The sequence below is a fragment of the Anabrus simplex genome, chromosome 2, assembly GCF_040414725.1.
Source record: "Anabrus simplex isolate iqAnaSimp1 chromosome 2, ASM4041472v1, whole genome shotgun sequence".
NCBI classification, from domain to species: domain Eukaryota; kingdom Metazoa; phylum Arthropoda; class Insecta; order Orthoptera; family Tettigoniidae; genus Anabrus; species Anabrus simplex.
Window position 1 is genome coordinate 1196357046 of NC_090266.1, and position 20047 is coordinate 1196377092.

General features: G+C 38.8%; 1 protein-coding gene across 3 annotated transcripts in view; it reads left to right on the forward strand.

Moving 5' to 3' along the window:
- Pi3K92E (phosphatidylinositol 3-kinase 92E) overlaps nt 1–20047 on the forward strand; it is a 344498-nt gene that overhangs the window by 181242 nt on the left and 143209 nt on the right. For all 3 annotated transcript variants that reach the window (XM_067142174.2, XM_067142173.2, XM_067142175.2), the window contains exon 10: nt 7261–7534. In XM_067142174.2, the coding sequence (XP_066998275.1) occupies nt 7261–7534 (274 nt within the window). The remainder of the gene's footprint in view (nt 1–7260; nt 7535–20047) is intronic.

Below are 20047 nucleotides of genomic sequence, written 5' to 3' on the forward strand. Positions count from 1 at the left end.
CCAGACTTTCTCCCGAACACCACGTCGTACCTGTCGCACCAGGAAGTCCCTGTAGTACTGTGCGGTCACTGTTCTACCGTGTTGAACAAAGTGGCAAACAGTGACACCCCTGACGTCATACGCGACGATCACCATCAATTTGACTGGGGAAGGATTCTGACGGACCTTTTGCCACCTTGGTGATCCAGCATGCCGCCACTCCGCGGAGTGACGTTTCAGTTCTGGTTCGTATGCCCTGGCCCAAAATTCATTAATGGCGATTATTTGTGACAAGAATTGTTCGCCGTCCTGTTGCCAGCGTGCAAGGTATTCAGAGCATATTGCATAGCACATCCTCCTTTGAACTTCCGTCAGTGCATGCGGTACCCACCGCAATGCGATTTTGCTCAGTTGCAGCTCATTACGCAATATCCTGTGGACGGTGTGTTTCTCGATGCCACTTGCCCTCTTAACTCCAGTAGCGTCCATCGTCTGTCTTCATCCAGGAGCTGCTCGATGACGGCACGTGCCACGTTGGTCCGCACACCGGCAGGTCGTCCCGAACGTTGCTCATCACTGGTTGACACACGTCCTTGCTGAAACATTCCTACCCACTGAGCTACTGTACGGTATGGTAGGGCATTACTCCCAAGGGCTTCCACTAATTCACTGTGACATTCCATCGCATTTTCCCTTGGAGAACAGCTATTGTGATGTAAGCGCGCTGCTCAACACGGGTTACTTCCATTTCACACGACACTCGCCAACCAACTGATTTCACAGTCCTCGCTGCACTACTACCAGCTATCACAGAGCCGTCTGTTGTTCTGCATACACACTATGCCTACAGAACTTCCACTCGACACACATACGTTTGAAATCAGTTCACATATCTACAAGAAGAAATAGTTGCCATGACTTTTGCGCCAATCCTCGCACTTAGGTTAGCTTCTTTTTCTAGAAAACTTTCTTTTCATTACAGTAATGGGAATTTTTTATTGGAGGTATAATATATCAGAGGTGCCAACTATTACGGATTGTCTGTAATTATTGCGGATTTCACCTCACGATTATGGAATTACGGTTAAAGGGGAAATTATTACGGAAAGCTGACATTATCACGAAAGAGTAATTTTCTATGGATAAAAGAAAAGAAGGGAAAATGTTAAATCATTTCTCCTAAATCGTCCTTGTTTCAATGCTTGTGAGTTGGCAACGATGCTTATTCGATCGTGACTTATTTTGCTACTTATAAGCGTTGTAAAATTCATTGTGAATGAAGGAGCTCGGGCACTGCTCTTCTCCACTATAAATCCTTCAGTAAAGTTGTATTTGCTGTGTTAAGTGTACCTGACAGGTGACAGAAAGAATGAGAAAGAAGTGAGGCCTACATTAAGCACATCTGCACTGGAATCGCTTATGGTTGAGAAGATGAAAATGTCATCACAGTGGGAAGGATGCTTCAAGGAAAACTACACTGGAAAGCAGCCACTTCGTGAGAAACAAGCTACAAGGAATGTTTTATGACAGTACTAACAGGTTGTGTGCAAATGTTATTGTGTAATACGGTATACCTAAGAATAGATTGCTAGAGGGAAGGGCAAAAGGGGTATCATTATTGAGAAGGAAGCGGCATGCTTTGGACTTGACTCGAAATTTTTCTCGGGGGCAGAGGGCAGTTACTGATAATCCACTTCAAAGGTTGGCTCTGTTATATAATTCCTTACCTGCTTTTAGCAGCTTGACAAAATATAATTTTGCCATCTGTAGTGAAGTCCGGATAGTTAACCAATCCACTGGCGAATCAACCAACTTCAAGATGACTTGCCTTTACGCATCGCTTCTTCTGAGATGCGTAAGCTTCTTAAACTGCCTTCAATAATTGATTAATAGGGTAAATTAATTTTAGTCTCTCGCACAATAATGTGTATAGAGCTAAACAGTGAACAGCACAGTAGCTGGCGGTAGTCGCCCGTACACAGTGAGAGATGCACTGAAGCTGGCAAGTTAGGCCAGGAAAGTCTTAATGACATTACAAATGTACATAATGGAACTACTCACTTGAAAAATGCCACAGTGTCAGAACACAGATGAAGCATTGCAGCAAGGGCCTCTGTACTTGCCAGCTACAGGTCAGTGAACACCAGGGGGCTGCCTCTTGATTTGTGGTGTACCCTGGTGGAATAGTATCGTATCACATTGTTTCACTCGCACGAGTTATACTTACAAACCACTTCCAGTTCCAAACCATGAAGTCATTTCAAAAAGTCGTGCATAATTTTTATTTTTTAAAATCATTCACTTTCATTAATATTTGGTACTTCTATTTCAAAATAATGTAATATTGTCTTGAATAGCCCATTTAGGTTTTTTTTTAAGTTTTAATGTCTTATTTAACTATTTTTAGGTTTTATAAGGTTAGAGTAGTTTACTCTAATGGTAATGAAATGGATAAGTAACTTAAAATACTGCAGTTAGTTAGCAAGGAATAAAATAATTAAAAACCTAAAAATCCAGACCCTAGTAATAATGGTATACTGTAAATAATTATTTTCTATAAATATCAGGCAGGAAAGTCTTAACGACATTACATACACACATAATGGAACTACTCGCTTGAAAAATGTCAGTGTCAGAACACAGATATAGCAAGGCAGCAACAGCCTCTGTCTTCGCGAGTGCCAAGCTTAGAGTGTGAGAAATGTATGGTGAATTTTGGATGTTGAAACCTCTGATAGCAACTGTGATATTTCCTGCATTATCCATTTTCTTTAGTCGGCGCGCATCCCATGAGCCCCAAAGACAAAATCACTTTGTAAATATGACTGGCTGGTTGGTTACAGTATATGCACCTCTTAATACAGACATCACAAGAAATGCATATTTCGGTTCCTTGTTAACTGCAAAATGGGTGTCACGGTTTAAATAATTGAAGAGCTCCCTGCAATAATGTTCTAAGCGCCACTTAATAAAATGTTGAGAAATGAAGAAAACTGTGTGCACATCAAATTTTTAATTTTAAAGAATTTTTGTCATCATAGGGACAATGGATTTTAAACACACATATATGCTAATCTACACAAAATAAATGTAAAACAAAGAAATAAACTAAATTCTTACATAATGTTGTTAACCACTGAATTAATTACAAAATAATATTGAAACAATTCAGTCAGTTTTTTTCACGTAAAATTATGCTTGTTGTAATTACACCATGACATTAACTAATTGCTACACAAATGATATGAACTGTTCAAGTACAGATAACACTTTAAGGGAGATATTTTAAGATAAAGCATACATGAATATCAAAATGTTTCTTTCATACACTTAGTAATACTACACATTATTCCACAGGCAAGTCTAAGTACTTTCTATCACTTTTATGTGGTATATAATTTGTCATTGAGACAAGATCCCTCTTTTTTTTTTTTTGCCAGGGTGATTGGTAGGAGATCATAATAACCTTCCTAGTTAATTGAATGTTGGAAGGCAAGGTTTCATGTGACATAAACATTTAGCAGGCCTGTTCTTCACTGGTTTCTTGATGGAGTATGTCATCCAGAGTTGAAGAACATCGTGTGGTATCCTTGTGCATACGGACTCTGGGTCATCATGTGAGATTTGAAGCCACGTTACTTTTGTGATTTTCAGCCCTGCATTTTGTTGAATACTTTCTTCCATTGTTGTGAAGTTTTTAAAGTGTTCTTGTCATGTAACACACTGTGAATGGGTTCTTTTGACAAGCCTGAGTAATGAGTTCAACCCAGTCGAATGGAACATACATCATAGCTGTTTTTTTCATTTGCTCAATGAGAGCAAAGTTGCGATCATATGGTAGAAATCTGTGACTACTGAACAAAAATTTCTGATTGACCTCGGTGAAGTATTTCAGTTGTATCAGATAGTATAGCAAACTAAGTAATTTCCAGTTATTCTGTCCTACACATCTGTCAGACCAGATTATCAGCTGTCTTTCAGTGCCATTTTGAAGAAGTTTGAAGGTGTCTAGTACATATTTCAGTATACATGATACAATTTCAGAAGATCCACGCTTGGCCTCTGTTTCATGCTACAGAAACATTGTTGCCTTGTCACAATGGGCATCATGAACCCAGAAGTTGTAACTAGCATACTGTCATTGATAAAATACATTACTGTTACACAATGTAGGAGTATATAACACTAACACCTGCTGCGAGTCGACATGTAAAACAACTAAAGACTGACATACTTTTTCAGCTTCACTATATTCTGTCACCCTACTATGAGACATTTCAGCTTTGCTTTGGTGTGCAGAACATTCATTGTGTAGACAGTTTATCTTTTTCATTATCTGCATTAACAATCCTAACAAAATACCGTTCACAAGTGGCACATATATCCGACCGTGGCTCTCCAAACTTTAAATTGAGGTCAGTATGAAAAACTTCTCTATGCAGATGAAGCATAATATTAGTCTCAGTGTATCTTTCCATTAAAAAAATTGTGCATTTTCTTTACTGATAGTTCTGCAAGTAGATATTGCCTTTCAAGTTTTGTCACTACTGTAATGACTATCTTGTAGTGGGAATGACTAGATGTACAGTTGAATTAATTCTTTATTATCATCAGGTATTCTGTGAGGTCTGTTATACTGCGTGCCTCACTGGTTTTTCAGATCTGAATTTGATTTCAGTTTGTTCTGTATAACCTGAAGTCATCTGGGTGTAACAGCATACACATCGCAAAGCACCTTCTAACAAATCAGAATACCTTTACCTTGTTCAATGCTAATGAAATAGTTAAAGGTACTGTGCCTCTTGGAAACAGACTCTTGTACCCTTTGCGTTATCAGTTGGATTTCCATGCATTTGTGTGCTATAAAAGCTGTTTTGTTCATCATATGACATTTTATAGAATGCTAAAAATTCCCTTTCCTTTTGTTCTGGTGTGAGAGTGTGACACTGTAGTATAGCAGCTTTACATTTACATACTCTAGCTTGAAATAAAGAGGGTAAGGTGTCAGAAATGACATTACTTGTATTTACATATGCGTATCTTATGAATTATGTGTATAATTTTCAGAATAACTTAATATGCCTAGGGAAAGCCACTGAAAATAAAGGATAAGTGATAAACAACATTATTCTAATTACTGGGTTAGGTTTTGATTTCTCATCTCTAACAACACCATTTCTGTTTGTATATGACTTTCCGCTGCTTTTCAGAACCTTCCTTTTGTTATCCTTCCATTCTTTTAACGTTTATGGTCCCCTTCTTGCCTCTGTTTAACATTTTCAATATGCCTGGAGACACGTGTATCTCGGAGGAATCGGCCTTCTTGTGCAGATATCCCATATTAATCCACGCATATCAACGTTTGAGCAACGATTGTATGGACTTGTAGTTCACGTACTGCTACAAGGATGCAGTAGTACACAAGGTTACAGATAAACAACTTTATTCCATTGAAACATTGCTTTGACAAAATGTGGCACTTAAAACATTATTCCAGGGAGCTCTTTAATAGTCGCGTCTGTTAGAGGACTGACAATCAGCTGTTAATGCGACATGGTTGGTTTTATACACATCGCTAGGTATGTCCACCCATATTTCTGCATAAAGCTGTGGCATATGTATCTGAAACACATCACAGAGGGTATGACATATTATTGTTCCAACCTAGATATTCTAAACATAACCAGGCTTTTCTATAACATAAAACATGACACATTTATATTACTTATTTGACAAAGTGTAGTGTGATGTAAGTGTGTGTCATGGGTTTAATTTACGTACAGAATTTAAATACTTTGTCCTCCGCAGTTTGCAAAGGTTGCATATCAGTTGCCACGAAGAGATCCCAAGAGTGGCCTAAATCTTTCTTTTTTCTTGTGGGCCCTTTTTCACATCGTTCATTAGATTAATTGTTTAACCATCTGTGGAATAAACAGTACCACACAGCTTACATCTTGCAGATTTCTTTCCTTTACATAATTCAAAAAATGCCAGGGATCAGACGGCTTTCCTGACAGTGTTCCAGTAATATACAATTTAAACAATAACAATAAATGAGAATAGTTCATATGTTCTCCTTCATGTGTGTAAAACAGCACTTACCACATTACTAGCAGATCCGCTCCACTACTGCAGCTGCAAACGAGCACACATGCAGATCTGTTCCTCTGTCCTCCCCACACCTTCCAAACCAACAATTGGTTCCTGAGCAACAGTTTACTCCCAGAGAATACCAGATGTGGTGCTGCACTCACACTAATGATTGTAATCATAGTAGGAACTGTTCCACAAGTCACATCCCAGTAGTTAGGACTCCACTTGAAACTTTGTGCCTTACAAAACCAACCATTATGATAAATCCCAAGCTTGTTTGCTTTTATGAATCAAGAATGAATTTCTGAAGACAAATCTCATGACTTCAAAAGAATATCATCTCCAAATATATCCATTAGAGTTTTATATTCTTTTGTTGTTTTCCTTAATTCTCATATTGAAATGTTCTCTGAGAACTACTGTCATTGAATATTTTTCCTTATACGTCACTTTGCTATGCCTCTTAAAATTTACTTATGTAATCCAAGTGAATACACATTTTTCCTGTTCTGCTACTCAGCACCACCAACATTGGAAAGTAAATTACCTTCTTAATTTACATCTCTTACTTTTCTCTTTAAGAATATACTGTTATGAACTAATTTTGGGGATGGATTCTAATTTGATACCTAATTTATTTAGTCTCAAGCTAATAATTCTCATACCAGCCGAGTTGGCTGTGCGGTTAGCGGCATGCAGCTGTGTGCTTACATCCGGGAGATAGTGGGTACGAACCCCGCTGTCGGCAGCCCTTGAGATGGTTTTCCATGGTTGCCCATTTTCACACCAGACGAATGCTGGGGCTTACCATAATTAAGGCCACAGCTGCTTCCTTCTCACTCCTAGCCCTTTCCTATCCCATTGTCACCATAAGACAACACCATAAGACCGTAAAACAATTCGTAAAAAAAAAGTTAATAAATCTCATGATTCATGTACAGGCTATCACTTATGTGTATAAATTGTGCATCTAATAGGATACAGTTTTAGTGGTCCTTGTCCAGTGGCGTGTGTTTGTGTGTATATATATATATAAATTTTATTTTAGATTTTTTTAAAAATTGCTTACAGGACTTAAATCTTGTTCGTGTTGTTTGGTACAATATGTGCTCACAAATCAAACTGCCTGAATTCTTGCGAATTTAAACTTTTCCTTTCTGTTATAGTATATTTCATGTTTCTGTACAGGTATCATGCTGAGAGAACATTAATGTATCCTTCTCAAGATAAGGTACTAGAGTATGCTGCTCTCAACAGCTGCCCAACCCCAGAGGTTCAGATGCAGCCAGCTCAGGCAAAGAACTACCTTGAGGAACATCTTATGACAGAGAAAGACCCTCTCCATGAAATGCATGAACAGGAAAGAAAGACAATATGGGGATTGCGCTACGAATTCCTGCAACATGTTCCTGATCAGCTGCCCAAGTTACTAGATTGTGTTGAATGGAATGATCACTGTGAGGTGAGTTAAAAATGGATTATTTCTCAGTCCATGCCTAAGCATTTTATTTAACAGTAATTTTCTCATTTCTTGGTTTACTTACTGGCTCAGGAAAAATGTGGGCACCTTAAAATCTTATGAAACATAAATCATTTCATAATAAACATATTATTGATCTAGTTTGCATTTCTAAATAACCTAGACACCCATGAGGGTTTGGGTCCTGAATGTAACTACTTTATGAGGAGCTATCCTCGTTAACCGTTTCCGACTTAAATATTCAGTTGAAGTTCTGATTTGATGGAACATGTTATCTTTGGTTGAATACTCCACATACATGAGATGCTCTTTTTCATGATTTTAATTGATCTGAACGGTTCTAATTTTAACTAGAACCTCATAGACTTCTATAAGATAGGGTCACATTTTTTTCAGTACGTAAATGCAAGTGTCGCACCCTCTTTCTTGTCTTAAAAAATTGAACATATTTCTAGCTTCAAAACAAATCTTGCTACACTGCTACCAACACACCTTAAAACATTATTTATCTGACAATATTTATATACCTTCAAATACATGGGGGTCTTTGAGTTTTATGTTCTTTGCTCTAAAATCTCAATGGCACCAACAACCTAGGAGGATAGTTATCAGAAATGTTTGCATAATTATTTCTAGTGTTAAACTATTTGCAGTGTTTTCTTGTACAGTATTTTATGAAGGATTTGAAAGGATTTGGAGTGGGCTTCTACCACTTTACCAGTAAGTAATTTGTTTCATAGGTGTCTGTAGGAGGGCAACTGACCCTTCCTCTAGATTTCTCCTTCCTTTTGTTACGAGATTCTCCTCCTCTTCTTAGCTGTAGGATTTACCGCAATCTTCAGGATGGCTAGAAGATTCATCTTAATGGAAACATTGACATAGAGTAGAGCTGGTGATGAGTGCTATTTATTATCCAAATATTAGGTTTGCATGGCATAATATCACCACCTAAATGTACTGTATATTCCTTCCTTGGAATGTCATCCTCACATGATGTAATGTCTTATCGCCTCCAGAGGGCCCTGGTGCAAGTCTATCAAGTTGATGCCCAGGGGTGACCTGCGTGTCTGGGTTTGTGATGATGATGATGATGATGATGATGATGATGATGAAGTCGGGAGAGGGTCAAACCAGGCATCAGTACATTGCCTACTACGAAACCCACAACAACTTTGGCTAAAATATCAACATCCCAATCACAGTTGTTATGGATAAGAAACAAACTTAAATTTGCATTTACAGTAAAACCTGTCCTCAGCGGAAACCCAAGGGACCAGAATTTTTTCCGCTATATGCAGAATTCCAGGGTTAAGAATAAAATAAAATTCATATGAACATATCTCCATAGGATAATCCAGCAGTAGATTTATATGGTTTTGTGCTGTAGTAGACACAGTAATGACACTAATCACACACTTACATACACTAGTTCATCAGCACTAACACAAATTTGTTCTTGCTTAGAACTTTGCCACTGTAGTGCAGTACATACTTATTTAATACATTAGTGTACATGTTTTATAGAAATAACACCAGTACTGTATAGTACTGTCATATACTTCTTCCAGTAATCCAGAATTGTTTGCTGGACACAGTTCTCAATTAAAATGCGCGCGTGGAAAATAATGTCAAACAATTCTGCGCAGGGGCGATTTCTCCGAGCATGCTACGCTTGCTGCGCAAGCGCAATATTTTTCTAAAGCAGGCGAGTTAAAAAAATTAGAATATGTACCGTATCTGTAATAGAACTGCATTATACAAATCGCATGTTGCATATATCTTGGCGAGTCCAGCGAGGCTTGCTCGTGTCTTAAGAGCTTCAGCGGAGCTGTCAACACAGCGAGAAATGTATGCGCGCGCAGATTTCTTCTCTCCAAGGCCGGTTGCAAGCTGTTACGTTTGTAATATGTAGTTGGAAGCTCTGGTCTGAGAGCTACAGAGCTAGTGTGTTGTGTCAGTGAGTAGTGTACTGTAAGTTCCTGATCATCTATTCTGAATGATTTGACGTACTGCAATGGGTTCCGAACCGTGCATTATTGACAGCTTGTTATCAAATCCATTTTCTCGGAGGACTATCCAAGAGAAAACAGACATTATTAAGAATGGCAGGCCCTGTCCGGCGCTGCCAGATTTAAAGACACGGCACAGGAAGAAAAATAGAGAATATGTACGTTCGTTCTCTGTATCTCAATATAATAATACGCACTGGTTGACAGGGTCCAAGAAACTGAATAGACTGTTTTGCTGGTCGTGTTTACTATTTTTTGCTGATAACGGTGTATGGTGTAAAAGTTGCTTTGGCATTTTGAACACTCTGACACTGTCCATTACAAGACATGAGAAATCTGCAAACCATATGAAGTGTTTCTTGCAGTTAAATAGCTTTGGGCGTACAAGGATCGACCACCAGCTGGATGAACAGAAACGCATCAGTGACCAACTTCATAATGAAAAGGTAAAGAAAAATCGTGACATACTTAAATGACTGATCGATGCAGTGTGTTTTTTAGCAAAACAGGAACTACCATTTCGCGGACATGACGTGTCTCCAACTTCCGTAAACAGAGGGAATTACATCGAACTTCTACAAATTATAAGTGAATATGATCCTCTTCTAGCAGCTCATTTGAAAGACTCAACCATTTTTAGAGGGACGTCGTCTGCAATCCAAAATGATTTAATAGCAGAAATAAGTTCAGAAATTGTGAGAAGAATAAAGGAGAGCTCAAACAAGCAACTTTTGTGGTAATAATGTTAGACGAAACGTCCGATATTATTAATAAGTCACAACTCTCTACTTTACTCCGTTTTGTACATGAAAGTGGTGAAATTCAAGAAAGGTTTCTTGGTTTTGCTGACGTTAGTAAAGATCGCACTGCTGGAGCCCTCTTAAATCATGTTCGTGCTATTTTAAAAGAGTTCAGTTGTGAGGAAAAGATTGTGGCTCACCGGGCGAGTTGGCCGTGCGCGTTGAGGCGCACGGCTGTGAGCTTGCATCCGGGAGATAGTAGGTTCGAATCCCACTATCGGCAGCTCTGAAAATGGTTTTCCGTGGTTTCCCATTTTCACACCAGGCAAATGCTGGGGCTGTACCTTAATTAAGGCCACGGCCGCTTCCTTCCAACTCCTAGGCCTTTCCTATCCCATCGTCGCCATAAGACCTATCTGTGTCAGTGCGACGTAAAGCCCCTAGCAAAAAAAAAAAAAAAAAAGATTGTGGCTCAAACATATGACGGTGCTGCTGTCTTAGCCGGTCATGTGAATGGGCTTAATAAACTACTTCAAGACCAGTATCCATATGCGACATTTGTGCATTGTTATAGCCACCTATTGAATTTAACACTACAGCAGTCTGCTTCAAAAATCAAAGAATGTACAATTTTCTTCCAAACAATGTCAGGACTTGCTGCTTTTTTTTTTTTTTTCAAAGTCTACGAAGAGAACAGCTGCTCTTCGAGATTTTGTTCAGAAGAAGTTGCCAACAGTAGTACCAACGAGATGGAATTTTGCTTCACGTCTTATTAATACTGTGAAGGAATATTATGATACGCTGGTGAAATTCTTTCAACATGTACAGGATACTTCAGGCGACTGGGATGAAGGCACTACGTTGAAAGCACAGGGATTTTTGTTCTTCTTACTTAAGTTCAACACTGGATTTCTGCTGGCAGTGTTCTCCAAGATTTTTTCATTCTCCGATACTGTGTTCAATATTTTACAAACAAAAAGTCGGGATATTCAGTACTGTGGCAAGAAGGTTGAGGAGCTCTTTTTAAATATCCACTCTATGAGAGATGAAGACTTTGATAGTTTGTATGGACATGATACTGAAATTGATGTTTATGGAGGACGGCCGTGCTCTAAAAATCAAAGAATTAGTGATCAACCAGAAAAATCAAAATACAAACGTCTATTCAATGAAATTATTGACAATGTACTTGTCCAAATAGGAGAGAGTTTTAAATGCATAAAGAAATTTGTGTTCTTTTCGCTGTTGGATTGTGATTTGTTTGAGAAGCACAGAAATAGGTTTCCAGACAGTGATGTTACTACCCTAGAAAAGACCTATGGGTCATTTTTCGACAATGTTCGCTTAAATACCGAATTAAGTGTGATGTATTCATCTTCTGATTTTAAAGCGAAAAGTGTTTCAGACTTAATGCAGTTTATGCATACTAATAAATTGTACATGGGTATGCCAGAAATTTTCATGCTCATCAAACTTGTAGCAACAATTCCTGCTACTATAACCTCTGCAGAACGTTCTTTTTCAACACTGAGACGCATTAATACATATTGCAGATCGACTCAAGGTCAGGAGAGACTATCATCATTAGCTACGTTGTCGATTGAAAAAGGATTGCTTGCAAAAATTAGATTACAGTCCTCTTTCTACGATGAAGTTATTGATGGTTTTGTAAAGAGAAGCTGCAGAGTAGAGTTTGTTTTCAAGTAGGAAGATCTAATAAATAGTTGTTTACTTGTTTAAATTATATAATCACTGGCTTGTCATGATTTGTTAATAATTATAAAACGTGTCTGATTGTTATTCTTTTGGCCATTCTTGAAGGTGTGACGTAACCAGTTTGAATGCATGTTCACGTAACCGATGATTAAAATGTTCATGTGATTTAGCGATTATTGGGTTTATACATTTTATTCATTCAGAACTATGCATGTCCCACCCCACCAACTTTCACGAATGGATGAGCAAGCCTGACTTTCATGACCAGCATTCGCCCCTAATTCTGCGTCATTTTTCACTAGCAAAAAACAAAAAGACTGACTGTCCGTTATGACTGATAGGGCATATAGGAAGGATTTCACATCACATAAACCATCTTCTTCATCGTATTCGTTCTCATCATCATCGCCATCGATTTCTGTACTCTGTTCTTGGAGGTGGTAGGTGATGAACTCTTCGATGTTTTTTTAACGCTGCCTCTGTCTCAACTTCTAGATCAATGGTCTTGTAATCTTCTACACTGGCATTATCATAATTACACTGTTCAAGAGTTTGTTTTTGTTTATTATGGCTCCTTTGTCAGGGTGTGAAACAAACTTGGCCTTGTGAAAGCATTGTATTACTGTATTCGGCGACACCCCTTTTACTGCTTCTGCAATCCAATTTGCAGCATTGAGCACAGAGAAAGACTTAGTCAGTTCCGTGACAGGAGCCTCTGATTCTACGTTTATCAATTTTCTGTAATTAATCATTTTTAATTATTAACAAATACATCGCAATTGGGAAATATCCCGGTGGCAATGATCACTTACAGTAGTGTGATAATAAAGTAAAGTTGAAACATAACTACCCAACAGCAACAAAAACAACTACTACAGCAAGAGTACAACAATAAATTCCATGAAAAGAAAATATTACAAGAACCACTACCAATTTAACATTCTAAATCCAGCATCATCATATACAAATTCACATAAAACTTACGTATTTCCAGTGCTTAACTACAGCTTACAATACTATAGGTTGAGCTTACTACTAGCTTAACATTACAACACTGTCATATACAAATTCACACGAACCTTAAGTATTTCAAAATTTTACACTACAACTTACAACAACAACAGCAAGTGTACAACAAGCAATTCCTTGGAAAGAAATATTACAAGAAATACAACTTGTTTAACATTCTACATCCAGCATCATCTTAAAACAATAAATGATGCCCTGGTCCATTGGCTGAGTTACACTAGAATTATTTTGAGAGAACCATGTGAGCTTAATGTTAGAAAGCTGTATCACTGGATGGAATATAGCATTGTCGAGAAATAGAATTACGTTCCTATTTTGTTGCTTCTTTCTCTAGTTGAATGACACCAACCATTTTTCCATTATGTGTGACGTCATCTATGCCCTCTTATTGGATCTCCAGTCGACAGGTAGACTCTTTAAATGTTCTTGAACCATCGAGGTTTTGCTGCTTTTCCTATAACAAATGGCTTTTCAAGTTGCCCAAAAAGAAAACCACATAAAAATCTGTCAATCTCTCTTTGGAAAGTTTCTCACCTATTTATCTTTCCCCTTTCAGAGATAATGTTTTACTAGGTGGTGCTCGGAAAAATAGTCCGATTTCATCACCATTAACTATGTTCCAGGGTTCATAGCCTTTAATCAGAGAGCCAATTCTTGAAGTCCAGTCTGCCAATATTTCCTCAGCAACGTCTCCAGACTCTTCACAGACCTCCTTAAACACTATCTGATGTCTTTTTAAAACTTTCCAACCACCCATTGAAAGCGGTAAAATCTTCCTTATTACAAGTTATAAATCTCATCGTTAGGTGCGTAATGAGCAATGTATATCTTTCTAAAAGAATGTTTTTTTGAGAGTCCACCTTTTCACTATATTATGTTTTTTATTGATTTACATAAATATTTTTACATTATTGATACCTCTTAAGTAGGACAGGTTTTGCCTATATTTTAGGCATCTTCAGCCACTGTTTCTCTTACCTAAGATCAAAATAGCCAGGATTGTGAGTTTTGTTTAGTAATAAAATACTTAAAATTGTTAAGCTGACATGAATTGTTTTAACTAAAAAACTTTAGGTGTATTATATATACTGTAGAAACATCCGGCTCTGTGAATTGTTATGACCAATGAATTGTGGTTACATGTCCTGTATATAAAAACATTTAGCTTGAATACAATTGCACTGTCTAAAAAAAATGGTAAGTTTACAATTATTGTACATTTGATGAAAACATGATTGATATGCTTTAAAAACTTGTGATGACATTCGTTGGTTTGGGTTATTTAGTCTGTAATATCCAATGTGCGTGCTCTTACTGCAATCTTCATGGACTTGAGGGTCACCTTGGGAAAAAATTGGGTAGCGTTTTCGTAAGATATTGTATGATCCGTTGTCTGAATGTTGCTTTATGGTGATTAAAATTATGTAAAATCTTGCCGCCTGTCGCTGTGTAGGTTTGAAGAGGGGACTTCACAAGGTCATTGTGACTTTTGTTGTGGTCTTGTTGCTTCTCTTTAGGGGTTGATATTCGTGGATTGAGTGTTTATTATAAAAAGAAAAAAGAAAAAAAAAAAGTGTCTTAGTTGTGAAGTTTGTGTGAACTGAAGTATAAAGTAAAAAGTATAAAAGTATAAAACGGCTGAGTGGTCTAGTAAGTGGTCCTGAGAGTTGGGATACCAGTTGCTACGGAATGGGAGTGGGCATCTCGGACATATTCTGTGCCATGGCCCGACTTGTGCTCAGGCGGCTAGGGCTATACAATCCACCGGTGGGTCCCTAACCTGTTAGAGGAGAAATCCTCACGTGGACTATGTGTAAGTAGGGTAGCATCCTGCTTCATGAATTTACAGAGCTCAGAATATTTTAAGCAAGCCTCGGACCTATGGGAGTAACAGAGTCCCACTCCCATTTGACAGGCAAGGGACTTCTTGGAAACAACTTGGCGAACGAATTGAATTTCGTGGGGAGCAATCAATATTGATGGGTCTTATGGAAGAGAAAAAGTAGAACTGGCTGAGTCAGCAAAGAGGATGCATCTGGATGTGCTAGGAGTAAGTAATAGGGGAGATAACGAGGAAGAGATAGGAGATTATAAAGTGTACTTGACGAGCGTTTAAAATAGAAGGGCAGAGTCTGCGGTAGGGCTGTTCATCAGAAATACTATTGCACACAACATACTTTCAGTTAAGCATGTAAAGGCACGAATGATGGGGGTAGATTTGGTAGTTCAAGGAATTAGGATGAGAATTGTCTCAAGTATTCACCATGAGAGGGTGTAATGAGGATGAAATTGACAAGTTTTATGAAGTATTGAGTGACATCATAGTCAGGGGGAACAGCAAGGATAGGATAGTGCTAATGGGCGTTTTCAGTCCGAGAGTTGGAAATAGAACTGAAGGATATGAAGGATATAAATGTGGGAAGATATGGAAGCTAATAGGAATGGTAAGTGTCTGCTGGACTTCTGTGCTAGTATGTGTTTAGCAGTTACGAATACATCTTTCAAGCATAAGGTTATTCATCGCTACACATAGGAGGGTAGGGGTACCAGATCCATATTAGACTATATCTTAACCAACTTCGAATTCAGGAAATCTGTAAGGAATGTACGGGTTTTTCAGGTTTTTTCGATGAAACGGGCATTATCTGATTTCTGGTGAACTAAGCATCTGTAGGCATAGGATAGACAAAGTGAAATCTGTCTGCAAACGAATAAGGGTAGAAAATCTCCAGGACGAGGAAATTAGACAGAAGTACATGGATATAATTAGTGAGAAGTTCTAAACAGTGGACAGTAAGCAGGTTCAGGGTATAGAAGGAGAGTGGGTGGCATACAGGGATGCTGTAGTAGTAACAGCAAGGGAATGCCTAGGAATAACTGTGTGTAATGATGGGATAAAGCTAACATCTTGGTGGAATGATGAAGTGAGAGCAGCTTGTAAACGTAAAAAGAAGGCTTATCAGAAATGGGTCCAAACAAGGGCTGATGCAGACAGGGAATTGTACATCAATGAAGGAAACGGAGTGAAACAAATAGTTGTTGAATCCAAAAAGAAGTCGTGGGAAGATTTTGGTAATAACCCAGAAAGGCTAGGTCAAGCAGCAGGGAAACCTTTCTGGACAGTAATAAAGAATCTTAGGAAGGGAGGGAAAAAGGAAATGAACTGTGTTTTGGGTAATTCAGGTGAAGTCATAATAGATCCCAGGGAATCACTGGAGAGGTGGAGGGAATATTTTGAACATCTTCTCAATGTAAAAGGAAATCCATCCTGGTGGTGTTGTGAACAGCCAAGCTCATTGGGAGGAGGAAAATGATGTTGGTGAAATTACGCTTGAGGAAGTGGAAAGGATGGTAAATAAACTCCATTGTCATAAGGCAGCAGGAATAGATGAAATTAGACCTGAAATGGTGAAGTATAGTGGGAAGGCTGGGATGAAATGGCTTCATAGAGTAGTAAAATTAGCGTGGAGTGTTGGTAAGGTACCTTCAGATTGGGCAAAAGCAGTAATTGCACCTATCTATAAGCAAGGGAACAGGAAGGATTGCAACAACTATCGAGGTATCTCATTGATAAGTGTACTAGGCAAAGTATTCACTGGCATCTTGGAAGGGAGGGTGCGATCAGTCGTTGAGAGGAAATTGGATGAAAACCAGTGTGGTTTCAGACCACAGAGAGGCTGTCAGGATCAGATTTCCAGTATGCGCCAGGTAATTGAAAAATGCTATGAGAGGAATAGGCAGCTGTGTATTTGTTTCGTAGATCTAGAGAAAGCATATGACAGGGTACCGAGGGAAAAGATGTTCGCCAGACTGGGGATTATGGAATTAAAGGTAGATTATGAAAATCGATCAATCAAAGGCATTTATGTTGACAGTGAGAATTGATGGTATAATGAGTTCTTGGTTCAGAGTACTTACAGGGGTTAGACAAGGCTGTAATCTTTCACCTTTGCTGTTCGTAGTTTACATGGATCATCTGCTGAAAGGTATAAAATGGCAGGGAGGGATTCAGTTAGGTGGAAATGTAGTAAGCAGTTTGGCCTATGCTGATAACTTGGTCTTAATGGCAGATTGTGCGAAAAGCCTGCAATGTAATATCTTGGAACTTGAAAGTAGGTGCAATGAGTATGGTATGAAAATCAGCCTCTCGAAGACTAAATTGATGTCAGTAGGTAAGAAATTCAACAGAATTGAATGTCAGATTGGTGATACAAGGCTAGAACAGGTGGATAATTTCAAGTATGTAGGTTGTGTGTTCTCCCAGGATGGTAATATAGTAAGTGAGATTGAATCAAGGTGTCGTAAAGCTAATGCAGTGAGCTCGCAGTTGCGATCAACAGTATTTTGTAAGAAGGAAGTCGGCTCCCAGACAAAACTATCTTTACATCGGTCTGTTTTCAGACCAACTTTGCTTTACGGGAGCGAAAGCTGGGTGGACTCAGGATACCTTATTCATAAGTTAGAAGTAACAGACATGAAAGTAGCAAGAATGATTTCTGGTACAAACAGGTGGGAACAATGGCAGGAGGGTACTCGGAATGAGAAGATAAAGGCTAATTGAGGAATGAACTCGATGGATGAAGCTGTACGCATAAACTGGCTTCGGTGGTGGGGTCATGTGAGGCGAATGGAGGTTACCTAGGAGAATAATGGACTTTGTTATGGAGAGTAAGAGAAGTAGAGGGAGACAAAGATGACAAATGTTAGACTCAATTTCTAACAGTTTAAAGATAAGAGGTATAGAACTAAATGAAGCCGTAGCACTAGTTGCAAATAGAGGATTGTGGCAACATTTAGTAAATTCACAGGGGCTTACAGACTGAACGCTGAAAGGCATAATGGTCTATAATGATGTATGTATGTATGTATGTATGTATGTATGTATGATTGACCATTTCTATGTTAAACCCATTGAACTTGGCTGTGTTCCATATAAATTGTATTCTTTATTGAGGGCTTTAGTTGTGAGGGGTATTTTAAACGCTCGAAGTATTAAACTATAGTAGGTTTCCCATTTTTTTAGTGTTGGGATGTAACGTGTTGTTGTTGATTGTGTTTGTTGAAGAGGTTGGCTTCCTATAAATGAGGTATTCGAAGGTATTGTCTTTTCGTGTGATGATAATGTCTAAAAAATGTATGGACTTATTGATTTCATCTTCTGCTCTGGATTTTATGTTTTGATCTATTGAGTTGACGTATTGCAAAATATTTTTACTGTTGCTGAAACGTTGGTGTATGATGATGATGATGATGAACGTGTCGTCAACATCGCGTATCCATAGACTTAAACCTACCGGACGAGTTGGCTATGCGGTTAGGGGCGCACAGCTGTGAGTGTGCATCCAGGAGTTAGTGGGTTCGAGCCCCAGTGTTGGCAGCCCTGAAGATGATTTTCCTTGGTTTCGCATTTTCACACCAGTAAAATGCTGTGGCTATACCTTAATTAAGGCCACGGCCGCTTTCTTCCCTCTTCTAGGCCTTTCCTAGCCCATCGTTACTATAAGACCTATCTGTGTCTGTGCGACGTTAAGCCACTTCTAAAAAAAAAATTGAAACTTGTATTTTCATTTTGATTTTTGTGTGTTCTAAGTGGTCAAGGTAGATGTCTGCTAAGATGCCTGGCACTGGATCTCATGATAACAACATGCACATAAACCAGAATAAAATTAAGGTCATGAAGTTTCCTAAAGGAGGAAAGCTGCAGCAAGTGACACACTCCTCTGTAGGAATCAGAGACTATAATTATTTAGGGGTGACACCACAGGTCACGGGGCTCATTTGTATGAAGCATGTTGAGGAGAGGACTACCGCTGCAAAAGAAAGAAACCCACGATTGACATCCACAATCTTAAATTTCTCTCACTCAGGACCACAATATCACTGTTCTGACTCAGAGTCGCCCCTGTGGCGTCATATGCTTTAGAAATAACATGGCCATATCTGAAATATGAAAGTCTTAAAGCTTTAGATGGTGTCAAAGCCAGATATATTAAAAGAACTCCCTGTATCTAAGTTTGCCCCAAACCAACTTGTATACCAGATGGCAGGAACTACATCTTTCATAGAGGACCTGACGACCACTCGCAATGTGTTGTCTCCCCCAAGCCTGTAAAACGTTCATAGAAGCGCAACAATAGAAAACAGCAGAAATAGATCCAGAGATTTCCTGCATCCCAGCCATAATCATCAAGGAATGGAGAGCAGCCAACTACGAGCTGAGACACCTCTACACGCGAGGAGCAATATATAGTTTTCACTATCACATCTTTAATAGGAAAGGCTATCATAGAGTGTCCAGTGAATGCATGTGCAAAATCTGCAGACTATACCACCTGTTCGAGTGCACACTAAGAACCCTGCCAATCTGCCATTGTGCTAAAAGACGTTATATTGAATAAATATATTATTTATATATATATATATTTTAACTAATGTTTACAACAGACTGAAAAGCTAAGTTACATTTCCTTCTACTGTCGAATAATTCCAATGGGTCTGCTCAACGCTTAACATCCCGATCTAACAGAGAAATTGCCATCATCAGCGTCATTTGCCCTCACTCCATATGAACAATATGGAGAGATTTTAATAAACCCAGGCTTTTGCTGCATTAATTAAGAAGATAAGACATCCATGACACCACCTGTTCACACTGATGAGCCAGAACATTATGACCACCTACCTACTATCGATATAAACTCATCCAGGCATTAGGAGCGTCACCTGACGAGGAATGATTGCTAGTCAGACACGCACGGTGCATGTTATATCAATGAGCATGCTGTCCGTGCGTAGAATGGGGAAGGCGCGCAGTCTATCTGAGTTTGACCAAGGGCAGATTGTGATGGCCCGGAGGCTCGAGACAAGCATTTCGGAAACTGCACGGCTTGTCAGTTGTTCGAGGAGTGCTGTGGTGAGCATCTTCAACAAGTGGTGATACCAAACGTCGTGGGGTTGGGCGGCCATCCCTCATTACAGATGTCGGATGTCGTAGGCTGGGT